The sequence below is a fragment of the Panthera pardus genome, unplaced genomic scaffold (genome assembly GCF_024362965.1).
Source record: "Panthera pardus isolate Hobbes unplaced genomic scaffold, ASM2436296v1 HiC_scaffold_3, whole genome shotgun sequence".
NCBI lineage: Eukaryota > Metazoa > Chordata > Mammalia > Carnivora > Felidae > Panthera > Panthera pardus.
Window position 1 is genome coordinate 20,641,205 of NW_026526876.1, and position 18,207 is coordinate 20,659,411.

At 49.8% G+C, this 18,207-nt stretch overlaps 1 protein-coding gene across 11 annotated transcripts in view; it reads left to right on the forward strand.

The window, feature by feature from the left end:
* The window catches only part of SLC39A11 (solute carrier family 39 member 11), a 427,544-nt gene that overhangs the window by 122,435 nt on the left and 286,902 nt on the right, over positions 1 to 18,207 (forward strand). For 8 of the 11 annotated variants that reach the window (XM_053893198.1, XM_053893200.1, XM_053893190.1 and 5 more), the window contains 2 exons: positions 4,713 to 4,871; positions 8,888 to 8,986. The exons of 1 other annotated variant lie outside the window; for it this stretch is intronic. In XM_053893198.1, the coding sequence (XP_053749173.1) occupies positions 4,713 to 4,871; positions 8,888 to 8,986 (258 nt within the window). The remainder of the gene's footprint in view (positions 1 to 4,712; positions 4,872 to 8,887; positions 8,987 to 18,207) is intronic. 2 more of the 11 variants (XM_053893193.1, XM_053893196.1) reach the window with 1 other exon arrangement.

Consider the following 18,207-nt stretch of genomic DNA (forward strand, 5'->3'; position numbering starts at 1 on the left):
ACCCTTAGTGGTGGGAAGAAGGGCAGAGTACACACATTAAAAAAAATAAATAAATAAATAAATAAAAATAAAATAAAATACATTCAAAAGAATGTAGGGGCTCCTGGGTGGCTCAGTCGGTTAAGCGTCTGACTTCAGCTCAGGTCATGATCTCACAGTCCGTGAGTTCGAGCCCCACGTCAGGCTCTGTGCCGATAGCTCAGAGCCTGGAGCCTGCTTCGGACTCTGTGACTCCCTCTCTCTCAGCCCCTCCGCCGCCCACACTCTTGTCTCTCTCTCTGTGTCTCTCAAAAAATAGATAAATGTTAAAATACATTAAAAAGAATGTATTTCCTCCTTAGCTCTTTTTTTGCAGGAGTTGTTATTATTGAAATGCTCACTTCCTTGAGCTGCTTTGATCATTTAGCACAAAACTGGGCCACTTTGGCCGGTTTAGCAACCTCTGGCTTGGAGGATGGACTTCACAAAAGCTTTCCCATAGCGCGTTTGATCGATTGGGTTTTATGTTTTCTTTTTGGCGGTAAAGAGGCAAACAAGGACTTTGGGGAACAGCGAGGTCCCTGCCGTGTACCCCAGAACCTGATTATGCATGCCTTTCGTAGACAAAGGTGGGAAGAGGAAGGTACCCACTGTCTGCTCCTCAGGCTTCTATCCAGTGTCTTCAGGGCTGGTGCTGCTGGACCAGTTTTTGCCTTTATAAGCAGGTTTGCATCAGTGGGAAGGCTTTCGAGATCTGTCATCTGGGGTCATAAAGGGACTGGCTGGCAAGGACTTTCCTGTGGAGCCCGTTACCTGAAATCTTGAGCCCTCTCCTTGGTAACCTATCCCCTCCAGGCTCTGCTCCTTAAGGCTGAGAGTCCATCGGCACACGACTTCTTGCCTCTCTACAGCTAGTCAGTGTCACTACGTCCACATCAAAAAATGCTTAACATTTAAAGGAGCTTTTCTAGTATCGAGAGTTTCAGGCCAGCCAGCTACGTTGGGGGAATTACTAAATAGGACTTACCATGCAGTCCAGCAGTGGCACTCCTCGGTATTTACCTGAACGAGCTGAAAAGTTCCATCTACGCACAAACCTGCACGTGATGCTTAGAGCAGCTCTATTCATCATCGCCAAGACTTGGAAACAACGAAGATACCCCTCTGCAGATGAATGCAGAAATAAACGGTGTCCGTCCAGGCAATGGAATATTGTTCAGAGCCCAAAAGAAATGAGCTAGCAAGCCATGAAAAGACGTAGTGGGGGCGGGCGCCTGGGTGGCTCAGTCAGTTGAGGGTCCGAATCTCGATTTCAGCTCAGGTCACAATTTCACCATTTGTGAGTTCCAGCCCCGCGTTGGGGTCCGCGCGGGCAGTGCGGAGCCTGCTTGGGATTCTCTGTCTCTCCCCTCGCCTGCTTGAATGCGCATATGCTTGCCCTTTCTCTCTTTCAAAATAAATAAGCTTTTTTTTTTTTTTTTTTAAAGAAGACACAGAGGCATCTTAAAAGCATATCACTAAGTGAAAGCAGCCAATCCAAAAAGGCTACACACTGTAGCGATTGATTCTGTCTGTAGGACATTCTGGAAAAGGCAAAACTATGGAGATGGTAAAAGGATCAGGGGTCTCCAGGGGCTAGGAGGAGGGAAGGATGGATAGAGCACACGGGAGTTTTAGGGTCGTGAAACTACTCTCTCTGATACTGGAGGAGTGGATACTTGTCTTTATGTGTTTGTACAAACCCACAGAACGTACAGCTCCAAGACTGGTCTCAAATGTAAACTATGGGCTTTGGACAGTAATGGTGTATCAATATGGTGTAACAACTATGCCACTGAGGGGCGGGAGGTTGATAGTGGGGAGGTTGTGGGCGGGAGGTTGATAGTGGGGAGGTTGTGCAAGATGGCGGGGCAGGGGCGGGGGCTTCTCTGTAATTTCTGCTCTATTTTTCTGTGAACCTGTAACTGCTCTAAAAAAATTGTGATGCATGCCTTCATATGCTGTATTAGTTTCTTGTTGCTGCTGTAAGAAGCTACACAAATGTAGTGCCTTAAAGCAACACAGACATGCTATCCGAAAGTGCTAGAGGTCAGAGGTCAGGAGTCCAAAATGGATACAGTCAAGGTGTTCTCCGGGGTGCCTTCCTTCTGGAGGCTCTAGGGGAGAATCTGTTGCCTTGTCTTTTCCACTTTCTGGAGGCCGCCTGTATTTCTTGGTTCACGACCTTTTTCTCCATCATCAAGCCAGCCCGACAGCATCTTCCAGTCCCTTACTGACCGTGACCTCTGCTCTTGTCAGTACATCTTTCCTGTGACGCTTATTTTTTACAATTATTTTGTAATGTTGATGTATTTTTGAGACAGAGAGAGAAAGAGTGTGAATGGGGGAGGGGCAGAGAGAGAGGGAGACACAGAACCTGAAACAGGCTCCAGGCGCTGAGCTGTCAGCACAGAGCCCGAGGCGGGGCTCGAACTCACAAACTGTGACATCATGACCTGAGCCGAAGTCGGACACTTAGCCGACTGAGCCACTCAGGCAACCCTGTGACTCCTCTCGTTGTCTCATGGAAGCCCTGTGATCCCATTGGCTCCGTCCAGATCATCCAGCATAACCTCCCCATATCAAGATCCTTAACTTGATCACAAGTACAGAGTCCCCTTTGCCATGTAAGGTGACATATTCACAGGTTTTGGGGATTGGGATGTGGCTGTCTTTGGCGGGGCGGGGGGGAAGTCACCACATCTTCGTGTACCACATCTGCCCTTTAAATAACTTTTCTTTGGGCCTTGTGGTCGCTTGGGACAGGCAACCCAATACTACCTCATGACTGTTCTCTGGTCTTTTTTCTAGTTTATGTGGGTGGCAGGGATGGTGAGGAAAAGAAATGAAGGAAATCCAGTTGGGTCCAGTTGGGTATCTGGAAGGATGAAGAATAGTGATTCCCAAGGAGGGGTCCACCCGAATCATCTGGGCTGCTTTTCTGTTTAAAGCACCCCAGATTCTGGCATACCCCTGCCTTGAGGGGCACATCTCTTTTGCCCTGTACCTCGTGTCACTTGTCCACGGGAACATTTTGTATTTCTCATCTGGAGGGGCAGAGGAAAGGTTGGCACACAGGGATGCTGAGGGACGGAAAGGAGCTGGGGCAGAGGGAGACGCACTTGGTGTGCAAGACGGGATGGGGAACCGAGGCTGAGGAAGTGCCCCCGACCCGTGGCATCGACAAGGATAGGGTGCCGGGAGGGATTGAAGGATGAGATGAATGGCTTTCCTGGATGGTACCATTTTAGAGTTGCTGATGGTGGGGCCGTATGGAAGGCCCTGGAACGTGCAGGGAAAGAGGTTGCTGGACAGGTGCGTGCAGATCCTCCTTGGTGTGGAGTTCACCACGAACAGCAGCTCTCAAAGGCTGTTGAATTCTGAAGCCAGTGAGACAACAGTCTGGGACGTGTTGGGCTGTGTCACGGAGAAGGGGCCCACAGGCTTCCTTGGATGACCTCGTGGAACTGAACTGATGAGACATTTTCTTTCTTTCTGGAAGTTTCTGAGGCAGATACAATTTTCCGGGGGGTGGCCCTAAGACTTTTGCTAGGAGAATCGGGCCCAGAGCAATTGATCATGTGTGGATGATTGTTGGCAGAAGAGAAATTACTTTCTGCATGGGTTTATTCTTTATTGTTGCTTTTGTAATGCCTGGTTCTGTCACTCTGAGTGTTATTTTGGAGATGGGTGATGCAGATTTTTTTTTTTTTAAAGGCAAGGCATAATTAAATCATTTTTAGAAACCCATTCAACACTTTGCATGTCAGTGACGACTGTCATATGGTTACGATGGGTAGTGGGTGTATCTGCCAAGGAGATGTCACAGCATCTGTAAGAGTAAACAGCTATCGACGAGCGTTTACTTCGGTAAACACTGGAAAGTTTTATCAAATTGACCTCACTGAGGTTTTTTTGGGTTCAGCTTCATTTTTCTCTTTCCTTTCATTTTTCTGCCCTCATCGAGGTGATTAGGTCCTACTTGTTCAGTTCAGGATCTACCATTTATTGGCTGTGCGCCCTCGTGAAAATTCTTACTACTTCTAGATTCAATTTCTTTCTCTACAGATAGTAATAGAAAACAGCATCTGCCCCCCAGGTTGTGGCAATGATAGAATAAGGTATCAAAGATACATTTCCCTGGAAATAGCAGGCGGTCCATGAGTATTAGTTCCCTTCTTTCCTTTGAGAGATAACAAAGTTGGCAAGACTGAGCTGGTATTGATCAGTGGTTGTCCTCAAATATTTCAAAGGGTGCCACGTGTCAAAGAGGAAGGATACCTTCTTTGGTGCCTCAGAGAGCAGACCTCGAAAGCTAACAGGTAAAAATGGAAGGGAGACAGACACGTGTGACACACGTCTACTGTGACAACCAAAACTGCCTCTAGACATGGCCAAACGTCCCCTGGAAGGTACAGTTGCCCATGGGTGAGAACCACTGGATTAGAGGCTGGATGACAGCATCTAGGACTCCATTCTCCCAAGGTCAGCTCTAGTCTGCCCCGTGTTTTGTTCCTACGGCACTCGTTCCAGGCATTCTGGCGGTGGCCTTTCGGTTTGAGATAGTACCTACCGTGGAAGACTGAAGGCCTAGCACATGTGTTGGGTTCAGTTCAAGGGCAACTAAAGTCTGCACTTGAAACACCTTCTGTGTGGTTGGTTTAATGGCTTATTGTTCACTGTGGTTTTTACAGGTCATGTTAGCGGCTTCTTACTGGTCTCTCCTGGCCCCGGCAGTGGAGATGGCCACGTCCTCTGGGGGTTTTGGTGCCTTTGCCTTCTTCCCTGTGGCCATCGGCTTCACTCTCGGAGCTGCGTTTGTCTACCTGGCTGACCTCCTGATGCCTCACCTGGTGAGTACCACTCTTCACACTTGACGTAGCCATTCATGTCTCTGTTGAGCAGCCAGTGATATTGAAATAGATATTTTAAGGCATTTAGGGCTTTTACCTAGAGGCACTGAATTGTGACTGTTTTTTTTCCCCCTAAAAGAAAATAAGCTCTTGGTAATATGACTAATCGTTCCCTTAGTTACATTTTGGTGAGTTCAGATTTTAAATGTCAGATTTCATTATAAATATAGAGTATAGCTGATGTCGTACTCTGTGGCACTGTGTATATGAGCGGACCTAGAAACCGGGAGAAGCGAGTGAATATGATCATGGTCTTGACCCTTAAGGAGCGTTCACTGTCATCAGGGAGATGACGACATACCCAACTCTAGCCTAAGACCATTGGCCAAGCGTCACATGGACGGGAGCTTATTTATAGGAGGATGAAGTGGGGACATTGGGTAGCAGGGCTCTGAGTTTGAATTCACTTCTGCCATTTGCTGGTTGTGTGTCCCTCAGCTCCATTTTTCCTTCCTATAGCTTGAGGATAACTCCCTTCAGGGGCTGCAAAGTAAAAATTTAAAAATCTAGGGGCACCTGGGTGACTCAGTCGGTTAAGCAGCCGACTTTAGCTCAGGTCATGATCTCATGGTCTGTGAGTTCGAGCCCCGAGTCGGGCTCTGGGCTGACAGCTCAGAGCCTGCAGCCTGCTTCAGATTCTGTGTCTCCCTTTCTCTCTGCTCCCCCTCTGTTCGTGCTCTGTCTCTCTCTGTCTCAAAAATAAATAAACATTAAAAAAATGTTAAAAAAATGTTTTTTAAATCTAAAAAGGCACCAGAATTGGGGGGTTGGGGGTAGCCAGAGATGTTAGGCCTTTTTGGTAAACTAGGGCTGGTGGGTTGGGTTTGGGGGATGAGCGTCTACTTACTCATGCAGTAGCATGGTACGAACCACAGCCCGCCATCTGGCTGTGATCACTGACAGAGAGAGCCAAGGTCAAGCCACGAGCTTGTAACTGAATGCCATTGGTTAAAACCAGGTAGTCTGCATATACTGTTGTCAGTGGAGAAAGGTCAGTGTCAGTAAGAACCCAGTACGGGAACATACAGCCTCACCAGATGCTGTGTCCCAAGCAGCCCTAGAGGCAGGCAGAAGTCCTCCGTGAGATCTGAGCTAGTGCTTGAATTCTCTGCTCACCCAGAAAGGGAAGAGGAGGAGGAAGGACCCTATTGGGGAGAATGAGGTTGAAGGTTATTGCTTCTGTTGGATTCTGATGAGCTGGGATCAGGTCAGGCTCACAGGAGTCAGCTGGACATCTATCCCAAGAGGTACTCTGACATTGTCTTCCCTGCCTTCCTGTCCTCCTTCTTGCCTTAAATTCCTGACCGGAGAGAGAGAAGGACGGGTTCTTGGGAACCTGGCCCTGGGGCTGGTGAGAAGCTGATTACTCATGTCCCAGAAGGACCAGCCTCTGGACCAGAGAGCTGGATGTGATGGTTGGGTGGAGAGGCATGATATTGTCTTGGAGGAAAGACCATGTATCATTTTTTTTTTTTTTTTTTTTTTATCGAGAGCTTGAATGTCAGTGTCACTTTCTGCCCCCTGGACCCTTGGCTTCCTTGCTGTTCATTATGTTGCGTGATAATGACTTTGAGAGGTCTCCCGTGTGGGCTGCCATATTCTGCTCTCAAATCCACCCTAGTAATGTGTGAACTTGCTGTTGGGATGTATTCTACTGGCCCTGGCAGGAAGATCTGACAGCCAATGGCCTTAACTCTTGCAACAGCAGTCCAGGGGCTGGCTCAGAGGCTCTGCACAGTCCCCGCTGGGTCTCATTCTGCCCTTCCTACCTAGTCCCCACTGGGCTTCTAAGACCAGTGTAGAGGGCTCTTTGCACTCATGATGGGCCACTGCTCACTGGTACTGGGGGCAGGCAGGAGGTCCCCAGCTATATTTGATCAGCTGTCTGAACGTGGGGACTTTCTCTGGGCAGTGTAAATAGTCATTGGCTAATTTGCACCAGGCAGCAGCACATTTTTTTAACCTTTTGCTTGATGTCTATTCTAATATATGCTTTGAATATGGAGAAGATCCCAGGGAAAAGTCTTGGACAGACTGTACAGAAAATTAGGAATGGCTTGGGAGTGGCGGCTGAGCATCCAGGGAGAGAACTTGAAGGGGCTTGAGAAAGGACATAATAACTGTTAATGCTCAGAAGCTCGCTAATCAACAGAAAGATCAGCCTGAGAGTAAACATCTGTTCTAGGACAATAAATAAAAAAATTTTTTTTTAATGTTTATTTATTTTTGAGGGAGAGGAGCAAGTGAGAGAGACAGAGCATGAATGGAGGAGGGGCAGAGAAGGAGACATAGAGTCTGAAGCAGGCTCCAGGCTCTGAGCCGTCAGCACGGAGCCCGACGCGGGGTTCGAACCCACGAACCGTGAGATCATGACCTGAGCTGAAGTCGGACACTTAACTGACTGAGCCACCCAGGCAGGCGCCTGTGTTCTAGGACATTTTAAAAGAAATTAATTCTGGCCATTGATATGAGAAGGGGAATTTGACCTGGAAGGTCTTATAAAAGGATAAGAATGATTTATAATTGCTATAGTCACCGAATACAGATGCTGCCATTGACGAGTGGTGCTTTGAAGCCCGACCCGCCATCGCTCTGAGACAGGACGAGGTTTCCTGGGTTTCACTGCTAATTTGCTTTCCAGACCCAGAAAGGGCAGCAGCTTGGATCTGTCGAAGATGCTTTCTGGAGTCTGAGTTCATGGGTTTTGACCTGGAGTCCTGGTGGTGGTCCCGCACTGATTGAGCGCCCCCAGGGAAGGTAGTGGTCTCAGGCAGCTGAGAAGGCAGTTTGGGAGCCCAGACTCTTGGGTTTATGGGAAGGAGATGGTTAGCAACCCACTCCGTTTCTGTTCATGCCGCCTTTCACGTTTATCTGTTGCCCTTTTGCAGCCCAAGCAAAATATTGCTCATGAAAAGGGTTTTACTCCTAACAGCCTGTCAGGTTAACCTGTTGTGGCTTTGTTAACTTCAGATACATCAAATCGCTCCCTGAACTGGATATTTGTTTTCTTTTCTTTATCGGGGAGTAAAGCAGAGAAAGCTCAGGCAGTAACTGTTCATGGGCAATGAGCTCACAGAGGTTTACGGAGATTTTGCCAAATGGTGTCTTTTTTTTTTTTTAATTAAATTTGTCTATTTTTGAGAGAGAGAGAGAGAGAGCGAGAACGCGAGCGCAGGGCGGAGAGAGAGGGAGACAGAGAATCCCAAGCAGGCTCCGCACCGTCAGCACAGAGCCCGACAAGGGACTAGACCTCATGAACTGTGAGATCATGACCTGAGCTGAACTCAAGAGTCAGACACTTAATTCATCGCCTGAGCCACCCAGGTGCCCCTGCCAAATGGTGTCTTAATGGGAGAGGGGAGGAGGCTGGGGGTAGGCACACAGGTGCCACCTCCTAGACCTCAGGAAGAAGGCTGGCCAGAGGGGGCTGATACATGTGACTGGGACCAGCCCAAGCCCAGGGCTCCCTTTGGAGGCCCCAGGGAGAGACAGAATGGATATTAAAGAGCTGTTTGGAGACATTGGCATTTTTATGATCTTTGCAGTTTTATTTCTATATGAAGGTAAGGATAGCAGCAGGTGGGAAGCCTTCACCCTGAATTTAAAGCAGTGATTTTCTACTGGTGGGTAGAAGGGTAGGGTTGGGAAGGATGGTAGGGTGTGTGTTTCCAAGGCCTCCTGTCTTTCTTTTTAATCCCATTACTATTACACCAATACAACACAGAAATCTCATCATAAAAACTAAAAAACAACAACAACAAAACCTTACGTGAAATTCCCTTCGTGCTATAGACTGCGTCCCCCTCAAATTCATGTGGCGAAATCCTAACCCCCAATGCGATGGTTTTAGGAGGCGGGGCCTTCTGGAGGCGATCAGGTCACGAGTGTGGTGCCCTTACAGTGGGCTCAGTGCCCTTATAAAGAGGTTCCCAAGAGCTCCTTGCCCCCCCTGGCAGGTGAGGACACACGGGGACACACGGACACAGTCTATGAACAAGAAACCAGACCCTGATTCTTCCAGCGCTTTGATGTGGGACTTCCCAGCCTCCAGAACTGCGAGAAATCCGTTTTTGTCGCACATAAGCCACTCTGCTTATAGTCATTTTTAAATAGGTTTTATTTTTTTAAGTAATGTCTACACCCAGCATGGGGCTTGAACCCACAACCCTGAGATCAAGAGCCATGCGCTCCACCGACTGAGCCAGCTGGGAGCTGCTCTCGTCATTTTTTTATAGCAGCCTGAGTGGACTATGACATTTCCATCTTCCTGTCCTTTCCCAGACCAACCGTTGTTATTAGTTTAGGGGGTATCCTTCCAGATTTTTTTTTTCTCTCTTCTTCCTGCAAGAAAATGAATTATGTTGTGTGTTTTAAACAGTGAAATAGAAACACGTTCCCCCTTTGCTTGTATCGCCTGAGTGTGCTTTCAATCCGCTCTAGAGCAGTCCCAGCTCTGCCTCATTTAGAGCTCCCTTCTCTCGTGAATGTGTGTGCATGCAGTTTTATACCATTGGAAACTGTCTGTGCATTCTCTTGTGTGTTATTTAAAAAAAATTTTTTTTAATGTTTATTTATTTTTGAGAGAGAGAGACAGAGTGTGAGCGGGGGAGGAGCAGAGAGAGAGGGAGACACAGAATCTGAAGGAGGCTCCAGGCTCTGAGCTGTCAGCACAGAGCCTGACGTGGGGCAGGAACTCATAGACCGCGAGATCGTGCCCTGAGCTGAAGTCGGCCGCTTAACCGACTGAGCCACCCAGGCGCCCCTCTTGTGTGTTATTTTTAAATTTGAAATGACTTTTATCTGCAGTCATTTTAATACCTATGCAGCACCCCACCACCTAACTTGTATGTATGTAGTTTGCCGGGTGATTTCCCCATCATTGAGTAGCTAGATCCCTCCGTGCTATTACGTATGTATACATGTACATCTGGAAATGTAATTTTGTTTTGTGTTTTCTGAAAAACAAATGGTAACATACTGTCTGTGTTGTTGCTACTTGCTTTTTTCAGCTTGCTTTCTGTCTTGGCAGCCTTCTCCCTGGGAGCTGTGTGCTCCCCACCCCCTCCCTCCTCTCTCTTGAGGAGGCTGCCCGAAGACTGCAGGGGGAAGGGGAGCTGGTGGGAATCTGATTCCATCTGAGATCTCTCATCTGAGAGAGCTGGCTGGTGGTCCTGCCCAGACAGGCCCTGGGGGGGCAGGTCAAGTTCATAAGCAGTGGGGGTCCTACCTTCTTCTCTTCCCCCTCTTTATCTCTGCCCCCAATTTCTCTGTGTCCCCAGTCCCGTTAAGTGTCTCTTCGTGTTCTCTGTAACGGCAAGAAGATGGCTCTGCTGAAAACTTGAACGAGCAGTGTGTGCACATACTTGTAACACGTGTCCAACTTTTGCCGACGTCCATGCATGTTGGTTGGAGGGAGTTGCTATGAGGGACCACCTATGACAAGTGTCTGGAAGTGACAGATGTTGCAGGAGGCGATTATTCCGTTCCCCTCCCCGCCCCCCCCCCCCCCCCCCCCCGGGAGGGTTCAGATGCTTTTCTTCTCCTTCACGGATTCTCTCCATCTTTAGCATTCCGATTCTACCTCACTAAAGAAAGAACACCTTACAGAGAGAAGATGGGGGTGGGGCGGGGATGGCAAGACTCTCTTACAGAAAAAGGGGAACTGCCGTAGGAACCACCTGGGAGTCTGTAGCACAAGCCTGGCATCGCCTGATGAGCCCAACTAGCTCCATAGCAAAGGTTGGTTCTCTGCCTCAGTTGCCAGTGCTTCCTTCTTTCTCCTACTTGGTTGGGCCATGGCAGATGCAATTGTGTTTGACACTGGAAGGCTCATCCTGTTTGATCGGTTGTCGGCATCTTGGCTGGGCTGGGGAGAGCCCCCGGTGCAGGGGCCGGGGCGCGGGGTGGATTGGGCACCTCCAGTGTCTACAGAATCAGGTCAAAGAGGAAGGAGGTTTTGCACACGGGCATATTGCTTAACTTTCTGCGCTTCTGTGTCCATTTCCTAAGTCTGCCAGAACATAGTAGTGCAGACCAGGTGGCTTAGACGACAGAAATGTATCTGCTTCCAACAGAAATGTATCTGCTTCCAACAGAAATGTATCTGCTTCCAGTTCTGGGGGCTGGAACTCCGGGATCAGGGTGTCTGCAGCGTGGGTTTCTTCTGTGTCTTCTCTCCTTGGCTCCGAGATGCTGTCTTGTTGCCGTGCCCTCACGTGGTCTCTCTTCTGCGCAGCTGTGTCCCTGGCATCTCCCTGTGTGTCCAAATTTCCTCTTATATGGACACCAGTCGGATCGGATCAGGGCCCATCCTAACGGTCTTGTTTCTTTCTTAACGACCTCTTTCAAGACCCTGTCTCCAATTACAGTCCCATTGTGAGGCACAGGGTTTAAGGCTTCAACGTAAGGATTTTAGGGGACGCAGTTCAGCCCATAACAAAGTTCCCTCAGTTTCTCTTGGTACTTACGGTACTAAGATTGAGAGGTGACTCGGGTAGGTAGACAGAGAGCTCATCCGTGGATGTCAGTGGAGGCCATCCGTTTAGGGACTGGGTGTCTTGAACAAGAACCCGCTGCAGTCCTGCACCGGAATGGGCAGGCTGACTGAGCACGTACCCTGAGCAGCCAAGCCCACTAACCGGTACGTGGCACTAATGAATACTTTAGTTCCTGGTGGAGCAGACCCATAAGGTAGCCAGCAACAGAAGCAACAGCGTGTGAGCCCTGGCTGGAGAGCACTGTGGAAAGGTGGTCTTTCGGAGGGCTTCCCTAACAGGGGTTTTGAGTCTTTTAAGGAACGGGCAGGAGATTGCATCGCCCTGGGGAGCTCTTGACGCACTGAAGCTGGAGGCCCTCCGGCATGCGGTATCTGGAGAGAGTGGCATTCAGGCCCCCCTGGGTCTCAAGGTGCAAGTGGGAGCCATACTTGGGCCTACGATGCATTCTGCAGCCTCCTGCGACTTTCAGGAAGATGCTCGGGTGTCGATTTCGGTCCTGCCGGCGTGCACAGGGGCTACAAGGGGCGTTGCAGCAGTCTAGCCTGGGGTGGTTGCTGCTGCTTGGAGAAAACCGCGGGTGTCGCCAGTGCGCAGTCTTGCGGTGCACGATTGGCCGTGGATACACGTACCGCCTACTCCCTCTCTTCCCCTCTGCTTGCCCCCCTCGCTTTCTGGGGTGGGTGGTGAATGCTGCAGAAAAATGCCTGCAGCTTTGCAGCCAGTGGCCCAGACACCGGGGACTGTGTGTTCCGGATTTTGACCAGAGGGCTCGGGGCCGACCTCTGTCAAGGCTGTGTCTTCCCAGAGGACCCTCGGTGGGTCTGGCATGAAAACATGCATGTATGCGTGCATGGGGGCACACGTAAGCTGTCGCTCTGGTAGAGGCCATAGAGCACCGTGAAAGCAAGCGCTAAACGCTTCTCATTTTTATAATAAACTGGAAGGGATTAAAAAAAATTTCTTTTAATGTTTTATTATTATTATTATTATTATTATTATTATTATTATTATTTTGAGCGAGAGACACAGTGTGAGCTGGGGAGGGGCAGAGAGAGAGGGGGTCACAGAATCCGAAGCAGGCTCCAGGCTCTGAGCTGTCAGCACAGAGCCCGATGCAGGGCTCGAACCCACGAACTGCGAGATCTTGACCTGAGCCAAAGTCGGACGCCCAACTGACTGAGCCACCCGGGCGCCCCATAAACTGGCAGGGATTGATTCTTAAATGCAAACCCTTCTAGAACTTGGCATTTGCTCTCCGTGCTTAGGTTCCCTATTTTTCCCATGAACTTGTGACTGAATACGTGTGTAGTCTAGCTGTTGAGTCCAGCTTATGGCACAGGGGATGGTGGCGGAGGGTTACAGGGCCGGAATTGGGTGCACGTCTCTGTTAGCTCCTTCCTCCCATGGGTGGCAGCCTGTGCGTCTGTCACTCGCAGTGACATCCCTGGCGAGGTGCCAGGTGTGCCCTTCCCCAGCTTGGCAATCCGGCCACACCCCTGTTGTCCGGCTCCTCCGGGATGGGATCCGGGTGCCGATGGTAGGCCCCAAGGCTGGGGAGAGTCGAGCCCCAGGGCAGTCAGGGTTCTGGTGTCCGAGAAGAACAGAGGAGGGAACTGTGGGCACAGAAGTGTGGTCTGGCCAGTTCCTAGGACAGAGTCGGATGACAGCTACCCCCTGTGGAGCCCCGGGGAGAAACGACAATGTATTTCTGTGGTAGCGGTGGTGTGGTGTTATACAGAAATGGTCTGTGCTGTGTGAAGTCTGCAGTTCCTTTCTCTGTCCTGTGTCTCAGGGGTGGCCAGAGGGGAGGGGACTTCATCCCTGTGTTGCAGGAGCACACCGGGGCTCCAGAATCACAGCCAATCCCCCCTGGAGCGCTCTTTTTCCAATCGGAGGACTTTCCTCACCTTGACCCGAGTAAGACGGAAGTGTTCCAACTCTAGCACAGAAGCTAAGTGACCATTACGAACCCAGTGGCGATGGCAAACAGCTCAGAACACTGTTCTCTCCTGCTTACCCCACGGGATGCCCTTTGTGTGTTCCTCCTCCGCGAAGCTTCCCTGACCACCCCGCGTCTTGGTTCCACTTGGCACCTTCTCCCGTGTGGCCCTCGTCTTCCCTGTGCTGTGCTCACCTGTGGACCCGATCCCTTGGGGGCCTGAAGGCAGGAGCGTGGGTAAGGATGAGCCTGCTCTGGCCCCCGCTGTGTCCTCCACACCAGTCAGCACAGTGCCTGGCACATAGTAGGTCTCCAGGAGGCGTCTGATGGATGAGCAAATGAAGGTGTAGGGAACATCGCAGGGGATCGTCTTTGTGAAAACTCCCTACAGCTTCCAAGTTTTAAAGGACTTTGTGCCCGTGAGTTATCTTCTGGAAGCGGATCCGTGCCCTCTGTGACTGGCCGCTTTCTTGGAAGAAAACAAACATGAGGCAGAGATAATTAAACGTGCAGGTGAAAAAACCAAAAACCGAATCTGAAATTTGAATCCGTTATACAGGTTTCCATGGCCGTACTTTCTTGGTGATGTTTGCCTAAGAAGGGGTATGATCAGGAAGTGTGTTAGAAGGGAGGTGGGAGGGGCGGTGGGAAGGAGCAGGGAAGTCGTCTTTGGTGCTTTAGAAAAAGACTAACACCTGAGCCTCCCTCTGGAGCCTCTGATCTAGATGCCTAAAGCAACACATCCCCACAGAGGCTCCGATGTGCAGCCGATGTGGTGACGGCCGACCGAAGGCAACTCATAACTTGTTTTTTGTTCAGGTGTTTTTGACAAATTCACTGCCCTTCAAATACCTTTCTCTTTCCCTTCTAAGCCAAGTTTTCCTATTGCAAAAGCTTCCGAAAAGAGGGACAGAAGGACTTTCTGCCGGTGACGAAGGGACAGTGTCAGGATGAAAGGGGAGAGGATCCGATTCTCTGAGTTGCACATTTCCAGGCTCTCCAGAATCACCTGGGAGACCTTTTGGCACACGCTCCCCTTTACCACTGCCCTTACCACCTCCCCCTTACCACTACCCCCTTACCACCTCCCCCGATTCTCCCAGCAGCCTTTTGCGAAAGCGATCGCCTTGCTTCGTCTGATGCCCTGATCCTGACTCTGCTCACCACCCCGTCCGTTTTGTCAGAAGCTGCTTGAATATCAAGTTTCCATATGGCGGTGCCATTGCAGTTGGTGGCGTCCCAGGAGACCGGCTCGCTGAAGATGCCCGGAAGCGATTTAAGGCAGGACCTGTACGTAATGAGCCTGGGGACGCGCCAGCTAAAGCTAGGTTTTCTTGCTGAGAGAGTGCTAGTTCAACATCACAGTTGGGGATAAAGGTGGGTTATTTATATTATATAATGATACTATATTTTGTGAAGGCATATTATATGCTGACGTAGAAGGATACTCCTCCATAATGGCATTAGGTAATAATATTGCCATTATATGTATTGTATCTTAATTCTATCTAACACCGCCATGCTCCCCACCCTAGTCTGCGTTTCTAGGTGGGTATAAAGATTCTTTAGAGGCAACATGTTGTAGTGGAACAGGCATGGGCGTTGAACCAAATCGCCCTGGATTCATAGGGCCGCCTGTCTTGCGACAGCTACTTATCTCTCTGAGCCTCAGTATCCTTATCTGTAGAGTGGATAGAATCCTACCTGAGATGGTGGCAATAATGCTTACAGAGTACCTACCGCACAGGTTGGCTGGCATACAGTAGGTGTTTAATAAATGTCAGTTCCCTTACATCAGGAAATGTGGAAGCTGTTGGGGATCCAGGCTTAGTAAAACATACGTGTGTGTGTGTGTGTGTGTGTGTGTGTGTGTGTGTGTGTGTTGGGGGAGACGTGTCTATGTGTTTGTGTATGCTTGCCGTCTTCAAAGGAGGAGGGTTTCACTGTGATGTTCATTGGTCTTGCCTCTGGGTTCTAGAAAGTGACATGTTCTCTCATAGATGTTTGGATATCCTATAAGCAGATGGCCCCTCCTTTCTACTATTCCCAAGGGAATGGGTTGAAAAGTTCTGCCCATAAAACCGGACCCTTAGGACCACAGCCCATCTTTGCCACTCCTGCTGCGGTATCTTTCTCTCAGATGGATTATTCAGAGGAAGAATGACCAGTGGCCACTCAGAGGCCAAAGTGATTTGAGTAGGTGAGGCGGAAACCTTCAACTTGCCCGATGCCTTCACTTTCCGTAACTAGATTTACCATACTCATGTGACAGGTTGCTAGTGGATTGTGCCCCCGGTTTGACGTCTGGGTTGTTGCCAGGACTGAATTAGGCATTCCCCCCGGCCCCCAATGTATGAACCCCTAAACCCCAGGGTGATGGTATTCGGAGTGAGGTCTTTGGGAGATAATTAGGTTCAGATGAGGCCTCAAGGGTGGGACCCTCAGTGGTGGGATTAGTGCTCTTCCGAGAAGCGGCACCAGAGAGCTCTCTCTCTCTCTCTCTCTGCCACGTGGGGACGCGGGGTGGCTGCCTACTCGCCAGGAAGAAGGCTCCGTGGTGTGTGTCTTCTCCATGCTGCCAAGCGGTTCTCCAACACCCGCTGGGTACCCTACAATTCAACTCAGTTCTGACGCTATCTCCCTGGAGGTATCTGTCTACCTGCCAGTGTCCTGATCGTCGAGCAGCCATAGATCGAGGTTCCCAATCCCCCTTCCTCGGATTTGATTAGTCGGCTGAAGCAGCTCACAGAACTCAGGAAAACAGTTTGCACTTGACCCTTGAACAAAGCAGATGTTAGTGGTGCCAATGTCTCCCCCACATACATGCAGGCCCCATGTAACTTAAAAAAAGTTTTTTTTAATGTTTTTTATTTTTGAGAGAGAGACACACACACTCACAGAGAGAGAGAGAGAGAGAGAGAGGGTGGGCAGGAGCAGGGGATAGGCAGAGAGAGGGGGAGAGACAGAATCCGAAGCAGCCTCCAGGCCCTGAGCTGTCAGCACAGAGCCCGATGTGGCACTCGAACTTGTGAACTTTGAAGTCATGGCCTGAGCCAAAGTCGGAAGCTCAACAACGAAGCCACCCAGGCGGCCTTCCGTGTAACTTGTGAATCCTCCAAAACTTAACTAGTAATAGCACGCCTTCAGTGTTGACTGAAAGAAAGCCTTATTGATAATGCAAGCAGTTGATTAACCCGTACTTTGGATGCTGTACGTATTATGTACTGCATTCTTCTAGTAAAGTAAGCTAGAGGGAAAAAAAATATTAAGAAAACCATAAGGATGGGACCCCTGGGCGCTCCCGTCGGTTGAGCGTCCGACTTCGGCTCAGGTCATGATCTCACAGTTCAGGGGTTCGAACCCCGTGTTGGGCTCTGTGCTGACAGCTCAGAGCCTGGAGCCTGCTTTGGATTTTGTGGCTCCTCTTTCTGCTCCTACCCTGCTCTCTCTCTCTCTTTCTCTCTCTCTCTCTCAAAAATAACTAAACGTTAAAAAAAATTAGAAAAGAAGAGAAAATCATAAGGAAGAAAAAATGCATTTACGGTGCCGTGCTCTGTCCGTGGAAAAAAATCCGCCTATCATTGGACCCACACAACCCATGTTGTCCAAGGGTCAGCTGTACTTGTGAGATCGCTGGTCTGTTGAAAAAAGATAAAACTCACAGCCAGGTGGTACAGCAGCGCAGGGAAGGTACGGGAAGGTGCGGGGAGCTCCCCACACGTCAGCCCTCCGTGTCTCCCTGCCACCCTGGAAGCTCTCTGCATCTTGTGCCTTTGGGGTTTTATGGAGATCTCATTACAAGGGCACGGTTGATTAGGTCACCCATTCAGCCTCCAGTCCCTGGCTGCTTCCCAGAGGTCAGGGGATGGGGCTGAAAGTTCCAGCCCTCTCTAGGTAGGTTCCCCTGGCAACCAGGTGCTTTCTAAAGGTCACCTCATTCACATAAACTCAGGTGTGTTGGAAAGAGGTTTGCCATGAATATGAAGACACCTTAATCCTCTCTTACAGCTTAGGACTTCCCAAGGGTATTTTTTTTAAGAGCTCCTGTGCCAGAAACAGGGACGAAGACCAAACACTGATTTCTTCTTACAAATCCCAATATCACAAGGATCCTTGTCAGCACCCAATTCCGCGGGCACCCTGAGCTTGGACTCTCAGCCTCCAGAGCTCTGAGCAATAAATGTCTGTTGTTCAAGCCCCACAGCGTGTGTGGGGGGTTTTGTTAGGGCAGCGAAGACAGTGGTGGAGGCGATTGTCAGAGGCCTGGGGTGACCCGGCCCTTCTTCGCCCCTGGCAGGGGTCAGGGCCAGTTCCTGCAGCCGCCTCAGCCCTGGCTCAGAGGTCCTGGCACCACCGTGTGTGTAGGACTCACCCCTTGAGATGAGGAGTCTGAGACCTTAAAATCATTGACTGATTGATCGATTGATTGATTATGTTTTTAGGGTCTCTGAGACCTTAAATCTTCACTTGAGGGTAAATTTTGATTCCTTCTCATTTTCATTTCTCTCCTCTCTGGCGGCAAAAGAGCTACTCAACTCACACTGGCTTTCCTTAAGGCTAGGATTCTGTGTCACTCAGGGTCCAGTCTGGGAGAGAAACCACACTCGTCATTTGAACACAGAGACTTCACTATGAAGAACTGCCAACTGGGTACAGAGTCGTTAGCCAGGGTAAAAAGAGGGCTCCAAGGCCTCAAAGGTGGTAGTGCCTTTACCCCTGGGGCTGAGGAAATCGAGGAAGAAGGCAGCATCATGAAAACTGAGAGGGGAGGGGGCCCTCAGCGTCCAAGGAGGACGTGCCGGCAGGCTGGTGTTGATGTCGTGGGCTGGGGCCCGGTGAA